This window comes from Hydra vulgaris, chromosome 13 (genome assembly GCF_038396675.1).
Source record: "Hydra vulgaris chromosome 13, alternate assembly HydraT2T_AEP".
In the NCBI taxonomy this organism is placed as follows: Eukaryota; Metazoa; Cnidaria; class Hydrozoa; order Anthoathecata; family Hydridae; genus Hydra; species Hydra vulgaris.
The window spans coordinates 35679023-35705784 of NC_088932.1; the positions used below are offsets into that span (position 1 = coordinate 35679023).

Here is a 26762-nt window from a genome sequence, read left to right on the forward strand (position 1 = left end):
ATATATATATATACACACACACTTTTTACACTGGATTAAGATACACCTAAAATATCAAGGATGATATTATACTGAAATAGAGATTAGAGGTAGAGGGGAGAGGGAGGTTAAGTACATACATTAACTGAGGGTAGAGTTTAAGCACTTGGTATAAAACAGATCTTTTATGACAAAAATCATAATTTTTTTATTTTTATATTTTGTATTTATACAGAATATACAATACAGACATTACTATTTGGTTTTATAATTTATAGTAAAGCTATAACTTCATTATTACTGGGTATTATAAATATAAAAACAAAACAAAAATTTAACCTCATCTTCAATTTCTTTATAACTTAAACTTCTTAATCTTCGAATTTCAGCATTAATCTCCTGAAGTTTCATTAAGCTTTCAGCTATAATAAATAAACAATTCTGAAAATCTAATTAAGTCAGGATTTTTTTACCTCCATCTTTCCAATTTTATAACAATTTGCCTTTTTAAAAAACTTTCATGCTGCACTATGGAAACAAATGTTACTTAAATGAAACTCTATATATTAGTGAGGATTGAGAAAATGCTTATGTTTAAATTTTACAATTTGCATGTTTACAATTTCAAATACTTAACACTCTAAACTTACCTGCTACTAGTGTTATCTTTAAAATTTCAAAAACTCAACATCATTTATCATCATATTTACATCATCATATAGAAATAATAACAATGATAGTCTTTTTTTTTTTAATCTTTATAATTAAAACTTATTTATTTAATTTTTTATATAATTATTATTTTAAAATAAAAATATAATTAAGGATCTCTGATTATAAATGTTTTTTCTTTAAAATTAAATGTTCAAATCTGGTTTGAGTCCAAGTATTTTTTACCAGGTTTGATTCCAGCAAGGTCCAATCCATAAATAACTCTACACATTTTTACATACATTTTTGAGAAAAAAATTTACATGATTAAATATTGTATACTTTTAAACAACCTATTAATTGGTTAGTCCCAGTCTCCTAAAATCATAAACACATTTAAATAGAAATTTTACTGCTTTAAGAATATATACTTCATTAAACCAATATACAATTTTTGAGGAAGTTTCACAATTTGAAACTAATCTTGCTTCATTTATAACTACTTTAATAATTACATGTCCTCAAAATTTATGTATGTAATTTTTTTAATTTTATTTATGAAACTAGTAATTTGTTTATTTACCTATTTATTTTTATTTATAACTGTTTATTGGTTATTATCTTAATGACCAGATTTAAATTTCATCCTTTGAATGTGCATCCTTTACTTTTTTATGTTTTAGACATAATAAGAATTAGAATAACTTTATTGTTCCGAAAATTAATTTAAAAATAAGTTCTTATCGATATGAATATCGAGGACCTTTTTTATAGAAAAATTTAATTAAAAGGTTCAATAAAGAACACTGTTAACTAGAGAAATATAAGACAGATTCTAAAAGAATCTTACTTTAATTAGATTTTAACACAACAGACTTTAAATTTTTTTTTAAAAGGTAATTTTAAAATAGAAAAAACATACCAAAAAAATAAAAAAGATACCAGATGCAAAACTCATAAAAGTTTGATTTTTAAATATAAACAGATGAATAACTAGAAAATATAAAAATGCTGAACATTAAAAAAAATATTTTAAATTAAAGTATTCTTAACCTAATGGAGACTTTTCGTCAGAATCATCAAACTTTTGCAAATTCTCTAAAAAAAAAAGAGTGAAAATAAAATCTATTCTTTGCACAAACTAAGAATTATATATGTATATGTATATATATATATATATATATATATATATATATATATATATATATATATATATATATATATATATATATATATATTTATATATATTATTTATAAGTATATATGGATGCATTTTATGGCATTAGCCTGTTTTATTATATAAATTTAAAAAAATTAAAAAATAATTAGTCCAAAGAAGCATATATTTATAAAAATTTCGAAAACAATCATAGTCCACTGTAAAAAGTTAAAAATTTATAATAAAGTTATTAAAAGTATATATAATACTAAGTATTCAGCTGTGTTCATATACTGTGTATTCATATATATATAATACTACGTATTCAGCTAAGCAATAACACCTGATACTGTAAAGGTAGCTATGAGGGCTTCAGTACATACATTGACTATATAGGTAGGTAACTATCTAGGTAGAACATGCAAGAGAGCTCTAAGAGTTTAAGTTGTTAAAAAAAGTTTTTTGTGAACTTTCTTAAATTGTGTGTTATAATAAAAAGATTATTTTTGAAATTTTTATGAAATTTTGCTTATTTTGAGACTCAACATGACATTATTATGAAAATTTTTTTCAATTTTTAGGGTCTTGTTGCAAAATTCGGACTAATCCAATAAATAATCCAACAAATCCAATAACATTTTGAAAATAATTTGACAGAATTGCACCAATAGAAAAATTTAGGAACAAGGAAATATCTTTTTTTTTAATTAGGGAACAATTGATGCACCCTAATTTTTAAAATATTTAATGAATGTAATGATGTTTCATATTTTTACCAACAAATTTTAGCAGCAATAAATTATCAATAGAGTTGATGAAAATTTTATTTTTTTTTAACTTTCTTTTTTAATTAATAGCATATAAGTTTTATTCAACAATTGCTATTTAAAGCAAAATAAAGTAATTATACCACTTGCATTAGCAGACAATAAATCCAATTCTTTCAAAAGCATGAGACCTCTATCTAAAAATTATAATTTCATAACAGAATATAAAAATTGATCTTCAAAAACAAAACAAAAATGATATTAGCAGAATTGATTATTGTGTCAAATAAAAATCAGCCAATTAAAGAAAAAAAAATCTTTTTATCATTTTACATACAACAAATATAAACAAAAAAAGCTGCTAGTTAACAATAAGATAAAAATTTATTTTATCTTGACAAAAAAAAAGTTATAACAAAAAAAAACTACATCAAACAACATGAAACAATATTCCATTTCCTTTTAAATGAAAAAAGATTATCAGTTGTTAAATTTAAGAATATAATTAGATTACACAAATAGTATTGTTATTATTGATGTCATTACTTTTATGCATACCTATATCAATCTCCTTGCTTTCTGGAATTTTATTAGTAATTGTTATAGTTCCAATCTTGTGTCTTTTGACAACAGGTCTGTTTACATTTAATTCTACTTTATCAATATAATCTGATTCACATGGCTTTCTAAATATATATATATATATATATATATATATATATATATATATATATATATATATATATATATATATATATATATATATATAATAAAAAATATATAACATTAAAAATGTTATCGTTGAAAAATTTGTAGTAAAAAAAACTCTCATAAAAAACAACAGAACTTGCATAATAATAAAGATGCAGAGAATAGTAAACAGTTTAATATACTGGATGAAAAAAAAACAAAAAAATATAATTTAGTTAAAAAGATAATTTATTAAGACAATATCAGGTATACGTAATTCCGTTCAAAGATGTATTAGTAATTTAAAGTATCAATAGAAAAGATAAAATAATTGGATTAACAAAACATTAATTTGACATATTGTAATCTATTAAAATTACCAGCATCAGAGGTGATTAAAGTTCAACTTTTAACAAAAACTATTATTAACAATTTACAACTTATGTATAAAGATCTAATGATTATCAAAAAAAATTAATTTTTAGAGTTCAAACTTAAAAAAAAATTTTTTTAAGTTTGAACTCTAAAAATTTTAATTTTTTTATGAGGTGAAGATCCATGTAAATTGTTGGACCATGTGAAATTCTTCCACAACTGAAACACTACCATGATTATTATTTTGATACTTTTAACAAATAAAAGTTACTATTATGTTAGTGTTCCAGATAAGAAACACAAACATAATGGTAATCTTTAAGTAAATAATGTTTTTTAATTTAAACTATATTTATTATTTAAAGTTTATTATTTTAATTGTGAAAATACGTTATTTTTACATTTTGTACCATATCTTTATAATTTAAGATACTAAACACCATAATATTTTAGAAACTATAATACATTTAAAAAAAACAAAGGTCTGAACAAAAATTATTATGTTTAAAGTACTACAAATATTTACAAAGCTTCAAACATTCTATACTTCTTTTTTTTAAATAAACAACATAATATCCTAAGCTAACTTAGCCAATAAAAACAAAAATTAAATCTGTTTATGCGTAACAAAAACAAAATAAACAAAAACTGATTAAAAAACTGCTAATAATTTAAAAAGCTAAAAAAATAAAAAACTTAAATTAAAACAATATGAGAAAAAAAATCAATGAAAACAAAACTTAGATACTGATCAAATTTTTATTCATAAAATAAATTTAGAACTTGATATATATATACACATATATATACATGTATATATATATACATATATATATATATATATATATATATATATATATATATATATATATATATATATATATATATATATATATACATACACATATATATATATATGCATATATATTTTACATACACATAAATGTATATAAGCATATATATAGTACATGCATATAAATACATATACATATATATGCATATATATAGATAGTTAAATAACAAATATTATGTATAAAAAACAATTTTCAAAAAAAAAAAACTTTCTTGAACACTTCAAAAGCTGTAACAAACACTTCACATAAAAAAAATTATGTTCATTAATAAAAAGGAATTCATTTCTTTTTTGTTAAAAACAAAATTAATAAATAATGAGACCAATAATATATAAACCACAAATTTAAAAATTTTTTCTTTTTAATTTTAATCAAAATTAAATTGTTTGCAACATTCAAAAAAAGCCATGAGGTTTCGTTATACTACTATTATGTATACAATATGTGTTAAGCAATTCTAATATTTACTTTTCCTTCATTGACATAATTAATAGTTAGGTAAAGATCACTGTTACAAATCCTTTAATACAACTAAAAAGTTTTTATACAGTGTTTCTTTACAACATATTCATAGATTTTATAGAGTTTTCTTTTGCATATATATTAAAAAGTTGCTAATAAAACATGTTAAACTAAGATTAAAACAAAACAAAATTTTTTAACCAAGCAGTTTCTTATGATTATAAATTTCTTCTTTTGTTTGCTATGAAAACAAAAATTAAACTTTGTTATATAAAATTTCATTTTAATTAACAACAAAAAACCTTTGAATTCCACACTGATATAACACATTTTTTTGATGTTATGAAAAACAATAAAGATCATTTTAGTGAAATTAAATGAAAATCATAAGATTAACATTAGAATTTTGTTCTCTGTATTCGTTATTTTTTTATTGAAATTTTATTTAAAAAATAAAAACTTTTAAAAAAAAACAACTAAATCTAAGAAAAACAAACAAGTAAAAACCAAAAATTATATACAGTATATTTATTATATATATAAATATTATTATTAATATTACTGTTATTATTATTATTATTTTTATTAAACATAAAATACAAAAATTTTTACATTAAAACTTCAGTGAATTAAGAATTTTTTTTAGGAAATATATGAACTAACTTTTGGTAATTCATAAATACTATTTACCTATTGTTTATATTTTTTTCAAACTATTATAATAAAAATATATACTACAACTTATACTAAAAAAAAAGAAAAAAATTTTTAAACTGACAAAGCAACCTGAATAGGAGAAAACATTTTCCATCCGCATTTTACCTTCTATCAGTTAGGGTAATAATAGGTTAGGAATAAACTTGTGCTTAGTCAACAACTTTATTGAGATATTGTCACAACACAATTAGTAACATTTTTTAATCTAGCTTAATAAAATAGATTCACTTAAAAAATATATTTACAGATTACTAATCTGAAATAAATAAAGGCAATAAAAAAGAATCGTACAAAATTATTGTTTTGTTACCACCTAATGTTGTAAAACTTCCTGTTGTAAAAAACTTTTATTAGGTTATATTTTGTTTGCAGATAAGTTATAAAACCAATAACACCTTAGTTACTTTTATTTTGTGTATTTTATGTACACATTTCTACAAACCAACACCAGTGTTGGTTAGTAGAAATGTGTACATAAATTTTTATTTTTTATTTTGTGGTGCTAACACTGAAGTCATTCTGAAGCTTATTATTTACATAAATCTCATAAAATGTATCAAAAGATGTATCATTAACATTGAAGCTTATTATTTACATAAATCTCATAAAATGAATCAAAAGATGTATCATTAACATTGAAGCTTATTATTTACATAAATCTCATAAAATAAAAAGAAACCTTTACAAAACTATTGTTTTTCTTATTCATAGAATATCAAATTTATAAACATAAAAAATTTATAAACAAAAAAAAAAACAATTATAAATATATTGCATAAGACGACGATGACTGCTAGAAAAAGTATAAAGATAACTTCAAAAAAATGTAATGGTCTTTAATAAAAAATAAAAAAAATGGCTGAGAAACCACAAAAGAAAAAATACTAATGTTAAACTTACACTTCTAAAGGACAAAATGAAAAAACTTATTTTAATTTAAAAATATTGCTCATACAATATAATTCTTGATAATCTCAATGTGCTCTCCCAATTTCTCTCCCAACTTCTCGTATAAAAGCTGTTAAACTTGCAATTCAATTTAAAATAGCCAGGTATGCTAGCTGGTAACTGATAATGAAATAAATGTTATAAATATTTTTGAAAGAAACAATATATCCCATCAGTTTGTCTGTCTCTGGCATCAAAGAGATTGTTTATTACTTTTGGTAATTAACTTTTTTGCAATTTAAATATTCAAAAACAAATACTCTAATTTTTCAATTAGTAAATCATCAATGTTTAAATAACCTTAATCATCAGTGTTTAAATAACCACTTATGAAACTTGTAAGAATGGAAATACAAAATAAACCATGACAAAGAAATCACCCGATTCAAAGAAAGTTTAACAACTTAACATAATCAAGTACCAAAAGAAAAACAATTAACCATTTAATAATGTTTGTAAAATGCGACCCTAATTTCTTTTACATAATCATTTAAAAGGGAAACAACTGAAGATCAATGAAAATAAAAACTATATGCATTGCAAAAATATTATTTACTGTGTGGTTTTTTGTAACTCTTGTAAACCTGTAGTTAATAGTATACCTTGAAAATAATTCTATCAATTTGCTATGTTTAATTTTACAGGCAATATCAAGTGGTGTTCTTCCTTTGGAATCTGTTACTTTTAAAACTTTATTGGCACCATTTTTTGTTAACAAATACTCAGCCATAAGAGGAAGTCTATATTTTGCACAAAAGTGAAGAAGTGTCCACTGACTTTGATTGGCTAAATTTCAATAAAATATTAAATAAAAAGTTAGTTTAATACAAGAGAATAATTGTGTTGAGAGTAGAAAAATAATAAAATAAACAAAACAAAAAAAGAACAATAAAATAGATTCAAAAAATGAACTGATTAAATCACATACTATTCTCTGTTCTCCCTGTATCATATGTTCTCCCTGTATCACCTGTTCCCCATAATGTTGGAAAAGATAACTTCATTAATGAATCAACAAGCTTGGAATCAAGAATATTTTTATCCCTGCCTAACATTTTTAGTTCTTTAGAATAAGTTCCTTGCAACTTAAATAGACCATCACTATTAAATGCATTTTCAATAAGCTCTTTTGCCATTATATTAACAGAGTCTTCGTGAAAAGTGAAAGTTTTTTTAAAGATTTCAGATGTTATGTTTTCTGAAACCTTTAAATGAAGAACTGAAACCTCAACAACTTCAGCACAATCATGATCTATGTAAATATTTTTTAAATAACAGTAAAAAAAATCATATAATAATTATAAAATAAACACGTTATTACAATTGTCATTTACTAAATAAACAAAAAATCAAATACATATTTAAAACATACATGGTATGATTGCTTGCAATATTGCATGAGAATACACTTTTGAAGAAGTAATGTGATAAAGATTGGAGCCTTTAAAGACTACAAAAAATTGAGAGTCGTCATCAAAAATTTCCTTATTTCCAAAAAGAGAAATAGCTATTGAATCACCACCCTAGTAAAGAGATATAAATAAAATATACATTATTAAAATAAAAAACATATATTTATTATGTATATATTTTTATAATATATAAACACTGATGATTGTTAAATTTTTATAAATTTGCTTCAAGTTTTTTAATTTTTCTTCTGTTTTTTTACTTTCAAACAAATTAAACTCGTCAAAATACTTTAAAATACCTGTGTAATGTTAGGTAATATATACAAAGTTTTTGAAAAAAGACAAATAAAATTATTTCTTTGTTGTCAAGCAGAAATGCAACATTACAGCAAACTTGATTGAAGAATAAATTTCAGCAATTTATGTTAAGTTATTTTTAATTTATTCTAATAATACAAATTATGTATACTATATATAAAATATTTTCAAAAACAAAAATGTCATCTTCTGTAACCTCCCTTAATAATAGTGAAGCTATTTTTTTCTGAAAATAAACAAAATTTAATAACAATATTATGGAAAAACTTACGAATATATGAGATTCTTGGGGATTTAAGGAAAACAAATCTAAAATAAAAATATATATTGGCTTGAGATTACTTATACAAGTATATGTTATATATGCTTGAGAATATTAATAAAAATTTCATTTAAGTTCATACCAAAACATTTTTGACCTTGCATTATCAAGGGTAGCCCGGCAGGACAAGCAGACAGTTTGTTACTTACAAAAGTGTGTTTTTTAGTAAAACTATATTTTGACACATGAAGATTTTTTTCCTCACGATTATTTAAAAGAAATTTTTAAAAAGCATTAAAAGTATACACTTTTTTAAACAATGAGTACACTAAGGCACGTTATATAATTTTACCAAACTTAATAAAAAGAAGCCAACACGCTATTTATGTGCAACTCTACTGAATCTTTAAACATTGTTGTTGCATTTTGAAGCACGCTTCTTCTCAATTTAAAATGAGTTTTAAAATTAAATTTTCTTTTATTTCAAAATGCTATTGTATTTTTTAAACCTTATAGTTGCATTTTGAATCATGTGAAGTTGAATCATTAATAACGTTAAACAAATTTTTTTCATTAGTAAAATAATTTTTTTAACTTAAAAAAATTAACAAAATAAAAAACATTATTAAGATGTACATGAAAAATCATTATTAGAACGCAATTAATGATGCAAGTGAAAATTCTTTTTTTCTAAAAAAAAAAGTCTTAGTAGAATGAAGAGTGTTTTAAACAATCAACTAAATTAAATTTGATTGAAGATTTAGAGAGAATAATAGAATATTTTTTGTTATATAAAATGTTTCTTTACAGTTTTGGCTTTCAACAATTTTGCTTCACATAATGAAACCTTTGTTAAGATTGACAGAAACAAACAATATGATGCAGATATCAAATACTACAAAAATGACAACACATTTTAATTTACTTTAAAGTAAACTGTTTTTTTTTAGACATATTTTAGTAGTCAGATGTTTAAATTTTTTTTCTTCAATATTTTCACCCAAAAAAAAATTAAAAATAAAAAAAAAACACCGGACTACCGGTTATCATAGTGAACAACTCAAATAAGAAATAAAAACTGTTTCAGTCACCCACAGGGAGACTAGGAAAAAACTGGAGGGTACACTGCTGATATATGTATATATACATACATATATATATATATATATATATATATATATATATATATATATATATATATATATATATATATATATATATATATATACAGATTTGGTGGGTGGCTAGTGTTGACCATCAAATCCGTTTTAGACTAGGGAGATGCCTGTAGATGTTCGGCTTTTAAGTTAAAGAATACAGTGCCCATAAAAATAAAGGTTTATACTGTGTTCTCTTTAATGTAATTTTTATATATATATATATATTTTTTGTTAATTCACCACCCCAAAGCCCAGAAAGCCACTACAGATGAGAAGGCTACTTAATTGTGCTTATAACCCTCTCTCAACTCTATAACTCCGAAACACGAAACTTGACGAACAAGGCCACTGCGCAGAAAAACAAGTTAAGCGCGGTACTACCAGGGACATGGTGGGGATCGATATATATATATATATATATATATATATATATATATATATATATATATATATATATATATATATATATTTATATATCAGACCTTGTTACGAGATTTTGCTGCGTAACGAAAACGCGTAACGCATTTCTCAGTAACATTTCTTAGTTTTGTATTGTTAGAAGTTATATCGCGTCACTAGCGTCTTTTCAAGTACTGTAATTAAAGTTATTTTATTAACGCGTTAAAAATCATACAAACAGTTTTTTTTTTCTCACTATAACAAAAGTTACAAATAAAATCTAAGTTCCTATTTGAAAAATCATTTTTATTATTTTTTTCAAATATGAACTAAATTTTATTTTGAAAAAAATATTTTTTTCATAAAATGTAAAATAATATTTGTTTATTTTCTTATCATTTTACAGTTGGTTTTTGGATATTTTATTAACTGTTAATAAATTTTTTCTTATTTATTTTGTGAACTCTTTTTAATAATGTTTTTAAACAATAAAGAGTTTTTTTTATTATTTATCAGTTACCGATAACATATTAGTGATCATAATTTATTTTCACAAATTAAACGAATGTCATTAAAACTTTACGTTATTGAATTAACAATAAACAAAATATCTTATTAATAAAATATTTACATCAAAATAAATTGTGCATTTTTTATCCTATTATGACAAAAAATAATTTTTATATCTAAAAGGAATTTATATATTTAATTCCCTAAGATAAAACTTAAAACACTTTATTTTTTTTAACCAATTTTTAACAACAACAAAAAAATTATTAAACAAACCGTCTTTTTAATAAAAAATCTATTAGTTTACAATTGCAGTTAAATGCTTTTACTTACGACTTTATTTCTGAATAAACATCATTTATATTCTGAATAAACATCATGTTAACGACATCAAAAGATAATTTAAATATTCTAAAAGATAAAAGTTTTTGCATAGCGCAAAACTGCTGAACGCGTAGGCAAATCGCCTTTTTGCAGGCAAAATGCGAGCTGTGTAAGGCTTCTTAACAAGGCCTGATATATATATATATATATATATATATATATATATATATATATATATATATATATATATATATATATATATATATATATAAATTATGTTAGTGTATTCTACAAATAGAGTGCTCAATGTTCTTAAAGAACAGAGCAATAATAAATTAGTATAAACATTTTTTTAATTTTTATCTTCAACAACTTGTTTTACCATCTTTCTGATGAACCTACTGATGGTAAAACAAGTTGTTGAAGAAAAAAATTAGATAAATGTTTATATATATATATATATATATATATATATATATATATATATATATATATATATATATATATATATATATATATATATATATATATATATATATATATATATATATGGCTATTTCCACGATGGAAGAGATAAATTTTGTGTTTAAAAATTTCTTTTTTCTAAAGGTTTTATTTCTTTAATTATAGTTTAAACACATTAAAATTATTGTTAAAATAAATTTTGAGTAGAAAATGTTTGAACTGAGTAGATAAATTTGATGAATGTTAGCAACTGTTTGTTCTTTTTATTATTCGAAAAAGTGAGTAAAATTTGAGGGCGAGTTATTGCAATATTTTAAACAAAACATATCCATATTTTTGTTTAGAAAGAATCTTTGAGATTACATATATTTCTTGAGTAAAAAAACTTTTACTCTTTAAAAATGATTCAAGTGTTTTTTTGTCACATACACATCTGCAAAAATTACGTTGCGTCACTGAACTAAAAGCTAAAAAAGTTTAATTATTGCAATGAAATTATGCTTTATGGCGAGGTTTTTTTAGAAATTATATATTTTAATGTAAACTTTTATTCATTACTAAAAAAAAATTGGTCAAAAAAGCATTGTATTAACATATAGTTATAGTTTAAAAGCTGTTGCGTCACTGAACCCATTGACGGGATAATTAGCGTTTTATAAAATAGCGCGGTAAGGAAGTCAAAATATCATCCAAAAGTTCAGATTTCGTTGTGGGTTTTCAAATTTTTCAAATTCGAATAAATTTTTGCATTTTAGTATTGTGAAGGGCTATTAGTAAATATTAGCAAACTTTTGGATTTATGTTAACATTTTCTTATAAAGTTGTAAATTTTTAAGAAATGGAATCAAAATTAGAAGTAAAAAAAAAACGTTATGCAGAATACCAAGCTAATTATGTTTCTCGGAATGCTGATAAAAAGAAAGAAATTTCCAGAGTTAGATCTAAGAGTTATTGAGAAAAACTGAAAGCTAATCCTAATAAAAAAGCAGCTTATGCTGATAAAGCAAAATTAAGAGTTTTAAAAAGTCGGGCTTTAAAAAGAAAACTTTTAAATCAATATCAAAGACCAAGCTCATCTTTTAAAAACATTCAACAAGAGGAAAAGCATTGAAAAAAGTTTAAAAAGCACTACCAACTTCAAAGGAGAAACAATCTGAAATTCTTTCTATTCTTTCAAATAGCTCTGCTTGTAAAGATAATTCGGGTCTACCTCCAGCATGTTCAAAGCTGTATGGTCTTTCTGAAAGCGATGTTTTAGCAGTTGTAAACTTTTATAATGAAGATGAAGTTTCCCAAATATCACCAAACAAAAAAGATGTCACTCGAATTCAATTATCTGACGGAAAAGCAAACAATATTCAGATACGTCATTTATATTATACGCTAAAAGAAGCTTTCAAGTTATTCAAGGAAAAGCATCTGCACATAAAAATTGGAGTCAGCAAATTTTGCGACCTTCGTCCACGCAATGTAAAATTAATTACAAAATTTCCGCATAATGTTTGTGTTTGTAGTTTGCATGAAAATATGAGATTTGCCTTAAATGCATTAACAAAATCAATTCAAGCGCCTTCAATCAAAGTTGGATCTGAAATGATAAATAACTTTGTTTGTGAACCGTACACATACGATTGCGCCTATGACAAATGCGTTGCATGCGAAGGAATGAAACAGTTCGATAAGCACTTGCAAACTGTTAATACATTTGGTTTCGTAGTATCCTTGGACGAGTGGAGAAAGCCTGAAACTAAAACATATGCAAACATTGAAAAAATTTCAAAAAAGTCTACTGTAACAGAACTCATCCAACACATATCAGCGATGCGTGATAAGTTCGTTAAACACGCATTTGTAAAGAAAAACCAATCAACAATTTTTAATAAGCTGAAGGAGGTTTCGATGAGTGTTAATTCTGAAATTGCGGTAATCCAAGTTGACTGGGCTGAAAACACTAGGTGTTTCTATCAAAATGAGCCACAAGCGGCTCATTTTGGTCAAAATCAAGTTTCTATCATGACCCTAGCAGTCTGGAACATTGAGTTAAAAACATTTGCCATAGTTTCAGATTCAACTGATCATACTAAGTCTTCCGTTATACCGTACATTGACAAAATCCTTCACTTTATTCCTGATAAAGTCAAAGAAGTACACATGTAAAGCGATAATGCCACTTCTCAGTTCAAAAACAAAAGCATTATGGCTGCAATGGTTGTTTTTGAAAAACGTTTTCATAAAAAATTCTTCTGGTATTTCTTTGCAGCGATGCACGGCAAAGGAGTGGTTGACAGAATAGGAGCTACTGTTAAGCGAATCGCAGCCCTGAGAGTTAAAACTAGTCAATACAAAATCAGGTCAGCAGCAGATTTTGCGTTAGCATTACAAGATTTGCAAATATCTGTATATCACATGTCAGAAAACGATACAAGACAACAAAAAAATGAATTTGGATTCAGTTCAATTTTAAGTTATTCAAGAAAAATCAAAGGTATATCAAAATCACATTATTTTTATGTTCAGAATGATAACGTTGTTCCGATGCTATTTTAACCTGAGTATAATTAAAATTTATTACAAAATAACAAAACTTTTTAAAATGATTTTAATTTCGTCTTTTTGTTTTGTCACTGAACATTGTGTCACTGAACTGATAGTTTTTTTTCTGTAAAATAAAACGATATGAAAACTTTATTGTTTGTGGCTTTTTTTATGACTACCTTATTGCTAAATGAATAAATTACAACAAAAAAATCTAATAAGTCAAGCACGAATTAAAATTTCAGCGAAAACTCCATTTAAAAGTATGCTGATAAAAAAACACTTTTTTCTGCATTGCGTCACTGAACTCATGTTTTAATTTTTGCTATGTAGCAGTGTTATGTTAATACAATTGTGTTTAGTTTATATTATAAAATTTTAATTCAAAATTGATTTAGAGTAATAAAAAATTATTTTTGAGTTATAGAAAAATTTCTAATAAAAAAAATCTCTCCGCATGATGCGTCACTGAACTATGGAATTGGCCATATATATATATATATATATATATATATATATATATATATATATATATATATATATATATATATATATATATATATATATATATATATATATATATATATATATTTATATATATATATTTATATATATATATATAATATATATATATATATATATATATTATATATATATATATATATTTATATATATATATATTTATATATATATATATATATATATATATATATATATATATATATATATATATATTATGCGGTAGTGGTGTAGTGGTAAAGCGCTCACTTCATAAGCAAAAGGTTCCGAGTTTGATCCCCACCACATCCCTGGTAGTACCGCGCTAAACTTGTTTCTCCGCGCAGCGGCCTTGTTCGTCAAGGTTCGTGTTTCGGAGTTATAGAGTTGAGAGAGGGTTATAACCACTATTAAGTAGCCTCCTCGTCTGTAGTGGCTTTATCGGCCTTGAAGAGGTGAATAACAATAATAATAATAATATATATTAGTAATAAAATCTAAAAATTAATTTTTAAGATAATCTTATGCTTTACCAAAAACTCAGACTCAAGTTCTCAATTTATACATAACTATTCCATTTTATTATTACTTATTCAATTTTATTAGTTACTACATTTTTGTTCTCAATGAGACACAATTTTAGTGAATGATTTCAAATCAAAAAAAAAAATACAACAAACTATCAAAAATAATATCTTAAGTTTAATTAAAAAAAAAAATCATTTTGGAAATCAAAATATTTACTATGCAAAATATTTACTGTGCAAAAATTTACCAATGTTACCAAGTTTAAATATAAATATACTTAACTTAGTCTATTGGATTATACTGAAATATACAAATATATTTTATATATTTAAGTCCAAAAGATTTATGATAAAATTTTCTAAATTATTTAACAAGCAAAAACTGCGTATTGTAGTAGCGTATTGTCTTGCTCAAATATATCTACGTATAATCCAATAAGACAAAATGTAATAATTAGTTTGGTTTGTTTCAAAGTTGGTAAATTTCACTGATTATTTTGTAAAATTAAAGTAAAATATATTATGTACAGTAATTGTAAAAATGCCAAAAATTTATTACAAATTATTACTGATTTTAGTAAAATAAAAAGTAGCTTTTGTTTCGTTAAAAAATTTATACAACTTTATCATACAACTTCTGGTCTGTCAATACCCACAAAAAAAAAAAGATTTAATTAATTATTAAAATATAATTACTGTGTGTGTGTGTGTGTGTGTGTGTGTGTGTGTGTGTGTGTGTGTGTGTGTGTGTGTGTGTGTGTATATATATATATATATATGTTAATATGAATAAATTATTTATAAATATATAAAAACATTGATTATTAAAAACTCTTACCACTCTCTTTTTTAAAATTACTACTACCGAATTCACTGTCAGCATCAAAAGGTGAAATCGTCATCTTTTTATTTAAACCTACGGTAAAACAAAAATAAAATAAAGCAATATAAAATGTTGCCTTAAAATATTAATTAATAATAATAGTGAAAGTGCATTTTCATCTCATATACGCAACTATATATTCATAAAAGACATAGACAAGTACACATTTTGTGATATAACTTTTTTGGGTGTTAAAAATTTCTGTATAGATGGTAACATGTGAATTAGGATAGGAAAAAATAACCTATTTGTTTTATTCTGCATTCAAATATTTTAAGCAATTATTTTACTCTGTCCATTGGGGAATGAAAATGAATATATATAAATCGAATTAAGTGTATCGCAATCGAGATTGCTTTTCACACCTTCGCAATCAGTTTTTTCTTAAAAAAAATATTTTTGCGATTTGTTTTTTTTGGTTGTTTATTTACTTTTTTTCTAGCTTAGCACTTTTTTTTGGCAATTCTTAAAAGTATTGTTTTTGTCATAAAGTACATAAATTAACTTCTGAATTGACGATCATTTGCTCTTTTACGTGGAGATTTTCATTCAACGTAAAACACTTTTGAATTTAAATTACTTTAAATCTCTGCGTGGAAGCCAATAAAATTTAAAAGGTTGTTAAAGCGAAAAGCTAAAAAGGGAAAAGATGTTAAAGAGAATTTTTTTTTAATTCTTTTTTTTCTCTCACAAAACCGCCTGGTTTTTATCTTTGTTTTTCAAAACATTGCACCAAATTAACTTATTATTAACAATTTAAATTATCTTAAATTATAACAACTTAAATTATTATTAACAACTTAAATTATTATAACAACTTAAATTATTATTAACAACTTAAATTATTATAACAACTTAAATTATTATTAACAATTTAAATTATCTTAAATTATAACAATTTAAATTATCTTAAATTATTTAAATTATAACAATTTAAATTATTTTATCAACAATTTTATATTATTAATTTTTCTACTTTAAGGTGGCTCATATAGAAAAAATACTCAATTAAAAAAAAAAATTCTAATTTTTTTTTAATATACCATTTGATTCGAAATTTATAATCCTTTCAGAAAATATATACATTTTGCATAAAATACTTACTAATATTACCTTACTTAAACTTTTTTATTGGTCAGTTTCATTTTTTTGCAAATAATTTCTATTTATCGGAAAACTTTTGTCATGGTTTTTATAGCTTTTCAATTTTATTCTTTTTTTGAACTTCAAAACATGATATCTCGAGATTAAGAAAAGCTTTTTGGCTGAAATTTTTAGTGTATGTTCCTTAAGCATTAAAATTTCAGATGTACTAAAATGATCAACTAAGAATAGTTTTATCAATTTTTATAACACAACACCCGTTTTTTATTACGTAAAAATTTGTGATTTTTTAAAGTATTGTGTCTCGTTTTTGATATTTCTATTATTTTTTTATTCTTTTAGTAGAAATAAATGAAAATAATGTAATGAAGCTATAACCAAAAGGTTTTTGAGTTTAAACCAAAATTAATCAAGAAACATTGTTTAGAATTTTTTCAAATTTGCGTTTTTTACCTCTTATTTTGTTGAAAGTTGCCTAATTCATTTACAGTTTTTTTAATGAAATTTGAGTTTCTTATATCACCAAAAATACAATAAAATATTTATGAACCGTTGCAATTTATTCTATGAGGAAATTTTTTTTTTCTAAATGAGCCACCTTAAGTATATTAAAATATATATTAATTTGTTTTTATTAATTATTTTTTTTCTTATAGTTAACTAAAGCTAAAAGAAACCAGCAACTTTTTTGCTTCAACATTTTTAAGCATATTCTTAAACTTAAGGAAATATAATTCGATTTATTAAACCACACTTTTTTGTTTTACTTTTTATTGGAAAACAATTAAAATAAAAAATTGAATGAAAACATCAACTTAAAAACCATTTGAATGAAAAACTTAATTATACTTAAACTTTAATTAGTCCTCTCAGTCTTTTTTAGTCCTCAAGACAAGAAACAATAAATTATAAAAAATGTGGCATATAATTTTTTATTAAGTTTTTGACAATAATTTTAGGTTTATTATGTTTTATGACAATAATTTTTTAATTTAATAATTAGAACAATTTCATTTATTTGTTTCATTTTATTTTAATTGCATTTTATGTTATTAAGGTTTATGTTTTATATTATTTATTATTTTATGCTATTATATAAACTGTATAAAGCAGCAACAAACCAGCATCACAAAGTTGTTTTACAAGTTAATTTTATTTTTAAAACAACTTTGCAGTTTGTTTTATTTTTGTTTTATAGCTTTTTGCAATAAGAATTAAATACTCTTAAAAAATAACACGTGTTTTTTCGTCAGCATGAACATATTAAATAGTTTTCTATGACTAATTAAAGTGGTTTAAATATTGTAATGTTTGATTTTTACTCTTAGTTTTTTACTTTTTTAAGTATTTTTTAAGTAAAAACAATTAATTAATAGTATTAAATGTTACTTGCTCATTACACTGTAACTGCAACTTAAACTTTAAATTAAGTTGCAAATTATAACAGTAACTTACGTTATTTTAGACTCAAGAAAATTATAAAATAATATATAATTATGAGAGATAATATGTTAAAAAATAACAATTACGAACAAAAGATACAATTTTATACTAATGCAACCCCTCCCCCTATTACCGCAAAGCAGCGCGAGCTATAGGGGGGGGAGGATTTTTTTTTGCAATTAGATTTTTTTGTGTTAAATTGAGCCCTGTATATATATATATACAACCTTAATTCAGAGGGCTGATATATATATATATACATATCTATATATATATATATATATATATATATATATATATATATATATATATATATATATATATATATATATATATATATATATATATATACATATATATATATATATATATATATATATACATATATATATATATATATATATATATATATATATATATATACATATCTATATATATATATATATATATATATATATATATATATATATTATATATATATATACATATCTATATATATATATACATATCTATATATATATATATATATATATATATATATATATATATATATATATATATATATATATATATATACATATATATATACATATATATACATATATATTATACACACACACACACACACACACACACACACACACACACACACACACACACACACACACACACACACACACACATATATATAAAAAACATTTATATTAATCAATAAATTTTTACAACACCATTTAAATGTTGAGCTCAGAATATCAACACTTTTAAAGATTAATGTTGACGCTTGTACATCTAAATTGTAAAGCCAACACTGCAGAGTACTAACTTTTTTGAAGCAATTGGTGCAGAATACTGACTTTTTTGAAGAAAACACTACAGAATACTAACCGCAATTTCAATCTGGATATAAGTGCCCGCAGACCAATAGTTGGCTGCCCCAGCTTTTACTGAGTTTTAATAATAGCAAAGGGGCCACCAATATTGGTAGCTATTTCAACTTCTGATGCATGAATGTGTTTGTATATGCATATATATATATATATATATATATATATATATATATATATATATATATATATATATATATATATATATATATATATATATATCAAAAATAACAAATTTAAAAAAATTAAAAAAATACCATGTAACAACTGTTCTTAATTTAATGCATACTAGCCCTGAGTAGTAAGGCCAACTTTTCAACAAACTTCACATGCTGCATTACAAAATTTATTTTAGCTAACTTAACCTGCTAATACAATAATATATAAAAGTTAGAATTTTCAAACAAAACAAAAAACTATTTTAATAAAGTGAATTTTAATAAAGATTTTAAATACCTTTTTTTCAATTAAGCAAAAGATAAAAAAAATTAGAAGCAGAAACCACTTTCAAAATAAATTACTAACACATTTAAAAAAATTAATCAAGTAATTAATAGTAAATATAAAAAAAAGAAATTCAAATTATAATTTATTGATTCATTAAAATGCCATCAAAGTAAATTGAAAATCAAAAAAAAAATTGCATATATATGAAAACAATTAATCTTTTCAAACAATAAAATTATTATGACAAAATTCCACTGTCGAAACATGAGCATGAAAACTTTACACCTAAGTTTTGACAAAATTAAAAATAAACTTGTTTGTCTGGGCTTGACTTGGGCATGCCAATACATTTTAAAAACTTTGGAGTGGTATAAATTGTGAAAGGCTAACTTTGTACCAAAAAACTCAATCTACCAAATAGCCCACAATTCCATCCAATTAAAAAAATATTAGGCCATTGACAAAGGATAGTAGCAAAAAAAAGGCAAGACTTTTATTCAGTACAAGATTTGCTGAAAGCACGGTCAACTATTAGCAAGAAAATTACAAAAACGGTTGTACAGAAGTTACTGGGCACCAGTAATGTAGTATTATTTTAACAAAATAAAGAAAAATTTGAAACTAAAGGTATTTTTATACTGTTTAATTTCCTAATTTTAAATAAATGTTAAAGAAATTTGTAAAAAGCAATTGTTTTAAATATAATTGAAAAGATTTTTCTTTCTCAATTTTTCGATCTTATGTTTTACATTAAATTTATTTGAAAAGATTTATTTTTGTAAATTTGTTAAAAAAGATGATAGTAAAACTATAATAACAATAAAAGTAATGATAATAATAATAATAATTAAAAACAAATTAAAACAGTATAACAGAATTACATTAAATTTCAGAAGGAAAGAAAAACATTTTCGAAAACCTTTTTAGAGTATTAATAGTAATACAAAAAATATAACTATATGAAAAAAGATTAAAATTTTAAATATATAAAAATAAAGATTAGCAACTAAATACAAGATTTGTAAATGCTGAAACTACAATGTTATACAGTTTAGAACTTTTAGGGCTAGAAACTGCTCACTTTACTTTAAAATTATAGAAGGATATGTATCAACATATCCTTCCATAATTTTAAATTATGGAAGGATATGTATTTTTACTTTTGCTATGCAAATATCCTTAAGCAAGTAAAGGATGTAATTATGGGTGGTATATTAATGTTTAAGACGTCATACATTTTTAATTAGTTCATGTTGACTATAATTTTGGCAAATAAATTTGTAAACTACTATATCATTATTAATTGCATAACAATATTATACAAAAGTATAGTCTCTACTCTTTATACAGATTCTACTGTATACTATTTTATTTTTCAATATAGTTTAGCTTTATCTTTGATAAAAATAGATTGACATTAAAGTTAAAAAAGGTGAAAATGATAATGATATACATTTAAAATTTATTTGTTAACTCTGTGCAATATATCTATGGTTTTATGGATTTTTCAAAATTCAGATTTTATAACATAAAATCTAAATTTTGGCTCAAAAAAAACTTTACATATGAATTGTTTCAGGGATCCTAGAATCTTAATTGTAAAAATCTCTAAACATCAATACTGATACCTGATTACCTGATAATTCATTAATCTACATTGACAAATAGGAAATGTAAAGTAAAACCACTTTAGTACATAAGTAAAATTATTAATAGGAAATAAGTGTTAGTTAATTCAAATGATAGTTATAAATCTTTTCAAAAATCAAAACATAAAAATGTATTAAAATATAAAATAAATACAAATACAATTTGATGTTTAACAAGTTTTTCAAAGTAGAGGTGAAAAATTAAAGTTTCTTTCTTCAAGATTTTAGAATTTAATAAATGCCGAGAAATATTTTTGCATCTAAATGACTACTGATTTAATGTATTTTTGAAAGCATTGGTAATTTTTAATAAAGATGAAAGACACAAAAATATTCCTGTTGACACCTCAGATATCCTGAGATATCATTATGTTAAAAAGTTAAATAAAATAGATAATACACATGACACTTGGATTTAAATTACTATATGGTAGTAGTAAAACAGATTTATTTATTTTTAATGTTTCAAACATCTAAATATGCTATATTTAAAGACATATATTTGCCCTTGTAAATGTATACACTAAAGTTAACTGTTGTTTTAATAGGCATAGATACAAATTAAAAATAAATATGTTGTTTCTATTCTCAACGATTTCAACATTTATACACGTGTTGTTAAAGACACTGATTTCATATTCACTAACATAAAATTTGTTCTGGTAAACGTGTAAATACAATTTAACTGTTGTTTTAATGAGCATAAGTTCAATTTAAAAACAAATATGTTGTTTCTATTCTCCATTATTTCAACTTTTTAATATTCTGGTTTTTTACATTGCTGCTGTTCATTTAATGTATTGATTTTTTTTTTACCACATTAACTTGATTCAGCATATATAAATATACTTTATTAAGATCTTTTGCAAAATGGCTGCTTCCGGCGTTTAATAATTGGTTCATATATATAAACAAAGTACAAAATAGAAATACCCATAGAAAGCGGAAGTAAAATCAAAAGTAAATTGATGTAACATAAATTTTAATCAAAAATCCGTTAATCATTCGACAAAATGTAAACTTTGTTTCAGTAAGTTGAAAATTAGTATACATAGGTTCTTTTATTATTCAAAAAGAAATCATTGGGTTATTTAAAAGTTTTAGACTTCTCAACAAAGTGGTTCTTATTTTAGCGTTTTTTGTAAAACTTAAGACTAAAATGTATTGTTAAATCTAAATGTTGACTCGGTGGGAAATGAGCTAGCGACTAGCTAACTTTATCGCGTTTTTTTTTTTCTTATTTTATTTTTTCCTAACGTCTTTAACACCTTTAAAAATTCGATTTTTAGTGTTGAGTCTATTATAATTATGAGAATAATTGAACTGCAAACATTGCGATTTTGTAGCAATGCTACCTACATATCGTAGTTTTTGTAGCTAGCTACAAAATATCTACAAATCTATAGCTGGTTGATATTCGCATGTCAACATTTTTACGACAAAGATTTTATTACAATATGACGCTAATTAAAATTGCCAGAGGGTCTTTAGCTTTACAAATATCGATAGCTTTTCCCTAACTTAAAAAAGCTAGCGATACTCGTGACCAAATCGCTGTCTTTATCGTTACGATTATAGCTAGGTATTCGCAAGCCGATTTCCCACCGGTGATGTTCTATTTAAAATTAAACTAAAACTGAAAGTTTATGCCAAATTATTGAATAAATGTATATTAAATTTCAGAAGGTTGACGAAGATGATAAATCATATAGATTATAATACATATTTCATTAATTGAATTTTTTATTTTTGAAAAAGTCTTTTACAAGGGTTGAAGTATTATTTGGGTCATTACCCTGCTGAAATATCCATCCTCGAGCCATGAAAAATGATCCACACAAAATGCTGTCTCGGTAAATGCTGAAATTAAAGAACTTTATAATTCAAAATGTAGTGTTGACACAATCAAACGTCTTTTGAGGTCTGCAAATCTATTTGGAAGACGTCCTACAAAGAAACTTTTTATTTATATAAAGTATTGAAAAGCACGCTTAAGATTTGTCAATCAACATTTGAATTGGGCAAGAGAACAGCAATTGAAAGTACTTTTAAGTGATGAATTTAAGTTTATGTTATTTGGATCTGATAATATTAGATATGTCGATCGACCAAAAGGTCATAAAAACGATCCTAAATACCAGCTACCAATAGTAAAGCAGTGAGGTTGAAACGTTATGAACTGAGCTAACTTGAACGGAGATTGTATAGGTCCTATCCATTTGATTGATAGCAAAAAGGACAAAATATGTACAAAGGATGTTATGCTACACATGCTAAAGACAAAATGCTTTAAGGATAGATGTTTTAGCAGGACAATCGAATAGCATGAGTTAGTAGGTTAATTAAGGTCAGGACTTTCGATTAATCAAAAGTCCTGACCTTAATTCTATTGAATATCTATGTGAGCTCATTGATCGACAAATTTTAGGTCAAAAACCAACAAGAAACGTGATTTATTGAATATTTTAAAACAAGAATGGGGAAAAATTAAAATTATTTTGATTATGAAGTTGGTGGGCTCAATGCCTTGTCACTGTCATGCAGTAATCAATTCTAAGGGCTTTCCGACGAAGTTCAAAGACAACTTAGTTTAAAATAAAAAGCATTTTTCAATTTAAAAAATGTTTAAAAAAAATCTAATTCAAGTTTTTTTTTCTGTCCGGATACTTTTGCACGCGCAAATTTTAATTAAATGAACCTTTAAGATTAGATTTAGTAAAAACCCATTTGTTTTTAGATTTGTAATCAATTTTTCAACATTTCTGTGAAAATTTGAAAGAAATTGGACTTTTCATTCATAAGTTATCTCGAGCTATGCTCTTGTCCGGTTACTTTTGAACGCTACTATATATATATATATATATATATATATATATATATATATATATATATATATATATATATATATATATATATATATATATATATATATATATATATATATATATATATATATATATATATATATATATATATATATATATATATATATATATATATATATATATATATATATATATATATATATATATATATATATATATATATATATATATATATATATATATATATATATATATATATATATATATATATATATATATATATATATATATATATATATATATATATAAACTACGACTTTAAGTTTCATGCTATTGCAATCATCAGGTGAAATATAATTTTTTTCCTTTAAAATATTTATATACAAATGGAACTAGTAATATAAAACTTATATATAAAACAATTGTTACAAGCGCGTGGATTTAATCCTCATATTTGTGGTTGCTAAATAGGAATTTATTCTTATTATGAAATTTGGAAGTTAATAGCTTTTTGGCATTTGTATAAAATAAAATAGTTAGTTTTTCATATAATTAAAGTAAGTAGTTTTTTGCTGTGTTGTTGTAAGCAGAGACTTTTTAGAGGATCAACCAAGTCAATTCAGGTGTTTTTCTTTAGTTTCCGATATTTACTTTTAAAGCATTGTTGCATTTGAAAGTTTTTATTTTTAGATTATAATTTATGATCCGCATATCTCATTTTTACACACGTTTTCTAATAAACCAATGTATGCTTTGCCATTTCTATTAGGGGAAGATTTTATGCATTTGTTATTTATATTTGTCACTCTACAATCTTTATTCAACGAGTAGATTTCTTATGGCTTGCAATTACAAGAGAAATTTTTAGTCGTGCATTTTGAATTTATTTCTTTGTTGTAGCTTTTTATGATTTTTGGAATTCTGTTTGAGTAGCAGTAACTAACCTTTGTGGTGTTTTGGCTAAATAGTTTGTGAAATGGTTTGAAGATGAGGCCAATTGCCCCCCCCCCCCCCTTCTTTGATGTTTTGGAAAGACATTTTATTTTGTATATTTATATATCTAACAAAGTATATTGTTTGAAAACGTAAATTAGGGAGGCTGTTTTTAATAAAACTATGCTGCAAAAAAAAATCGGAGTGTAAGACTTATATTATATTCTAAAATAATTAACTAAAAATATTTTATAGTTAGTAGGCTTGCCTGCTTACAAATCATTAAACCTGAAAATTGCTTCCCTAGTCTAAACCTACAAAATCAAAATATTACCCTTTTCTTTCTTCCTAGATGGTCTGGCTCCTCCAAAGCAAAAAAAAAACCTTAAAAATTGCCCTTCCCCACCCTTTGTACTAGGTAGTCTTGATCCGCCCCTGCTTGGAAATAGATAAAATATAAAAAAGAAATAACTAGCATATACCTAATAAATAGTATATAAATATGACAAAAAAAGCTTTATTGTTTACTCGTGTTGTTGTTGTTTTTTTTTTTTTATTTACTCGTTTTTTTCGTTTTTTGCGCTTATATTATTATCGTACTTACTAGACTTAAATATCAAGAAGTGGTTAGAAACCGCTGATTTAAAACTTTTACTTTTGTTTTAATTAATAATAATAACTAGACTTAAATATCGAGAAGTGCTTAGAAATAGCTGAATTAAAAACTTGTAATTTTGCTTTAACTTTGGTTTCTTAGGTAACTCGAATGGGTTAACTATTTACTGGAATGAAATCATTCGAAAACATGCAATTAAAAAAGATTTTTTTTTTTTAATTTGAGTTGCACTCAAGAATGTTAAAGTTAAAATCGCCCACGAGGATTTCTTTAATTGATTGGAACATGTTTTCAAATAATTTTATTGTTCTAGATTGGGATCTTGTATACAGCGTGTGTTTTCAAGGCTTTAAAATAAACCCGTCAATAATAACAACTCTAATTTTGTAACTGAGATTTAAATCATTCTCAATAGTAACAACGTGATACTAAGTATTAATAAAACAAATAATTTAAAAATTAATATCAATTTTAAAACTGTTTGAATAATTTAAAATCGTTGTATATGCAATATTGGAAACGAATTAATATCTAACACTTCAGTTAAGTTTTCAGATTTTAAGTTATAATATATAGAATTGACATTTCCATATAATTTATCACAATTATAATTATTAAAATCAGAATCTTTATACAATAGGAGGCTCTTTTTTCCTGAAAGGAATTTTATATAATTTTTTGTAAAAGTTATGTTTTGAAACACTTGTAAGAACATTAGTATAAAATAAAAAATTAGTAATAACATAATTGTTGAAATGTATGTTAAACATTAAACACTGATTTTATGTCTATATCTTATTATCTCTTTTCCAATAAGTTTGTAGTAAAGAATCATTTTGTTTAGTATAATTTTTTTTATTAAGTTTGTTTTGATAAAGAAATCTCTATTAATTAGCGATCTTTTAATACATTTCCAGCCCACAAAACTTTTACTCAGTGGACATTTAAACGTATTAATAAGGACCT

At 23.5% G+C, this 26762-nt stretch overlaps 1 protein-coding gene across 4 annotated transcripts in view; it reads right to left on the minus strand.

The window, feature by feature from the left end:
• Positions 1–19715, minus strand: part of LOC100209066 (A-kinase anchor protein 13) — a 76884-nt gene extending 57169 nt beyond the window's left edge. For 2 of the 4 annotated variants that reach the window (XM_065816719.1, XM_065816718.1), the window contains exons 1-10: positions 19584–19715; positions 15851–15928; positions 8604–8641; positions 7975–8125; positions 7531–7854; positions 7205–7388; positions 3115–3242; positions 2700–2753; positions 1684–1728; positions 319–401 (exon numbers count right to left, since the gene is read on the minus strand). In XM_065816719.1, coding sequence (XP_065672791.1) covers positions 319–401; positions 1684–1728; positions 2700–2753; positions 3115–3242; positions 7205–7388; positions 7531–7854; positions 7975–8125; positions 8604–8641; positions 15851–15914 — 1071 coding nt within the window. In that variant the 5' untranslated portion in view covers positions 15915–15928; positions 19584–19715. Of the gene's footprint in view, positions 1–318; positions 402–1683; positions 1729–2699; positions 2754–2985; positions 3016–3114; positions 3243–7204; positions 7389–7530; positions 7855–7974; positions 8126–8603; positions 8642–15850; positions 15929–19583 lie in introns of those variants that run through there. The other 2 variants (XM_065816721.1, XM_065816720.1) reach the window with 1 other exon arrangement.
• Positions 19716–26762: the final 7047 nt, after the last annotated feature.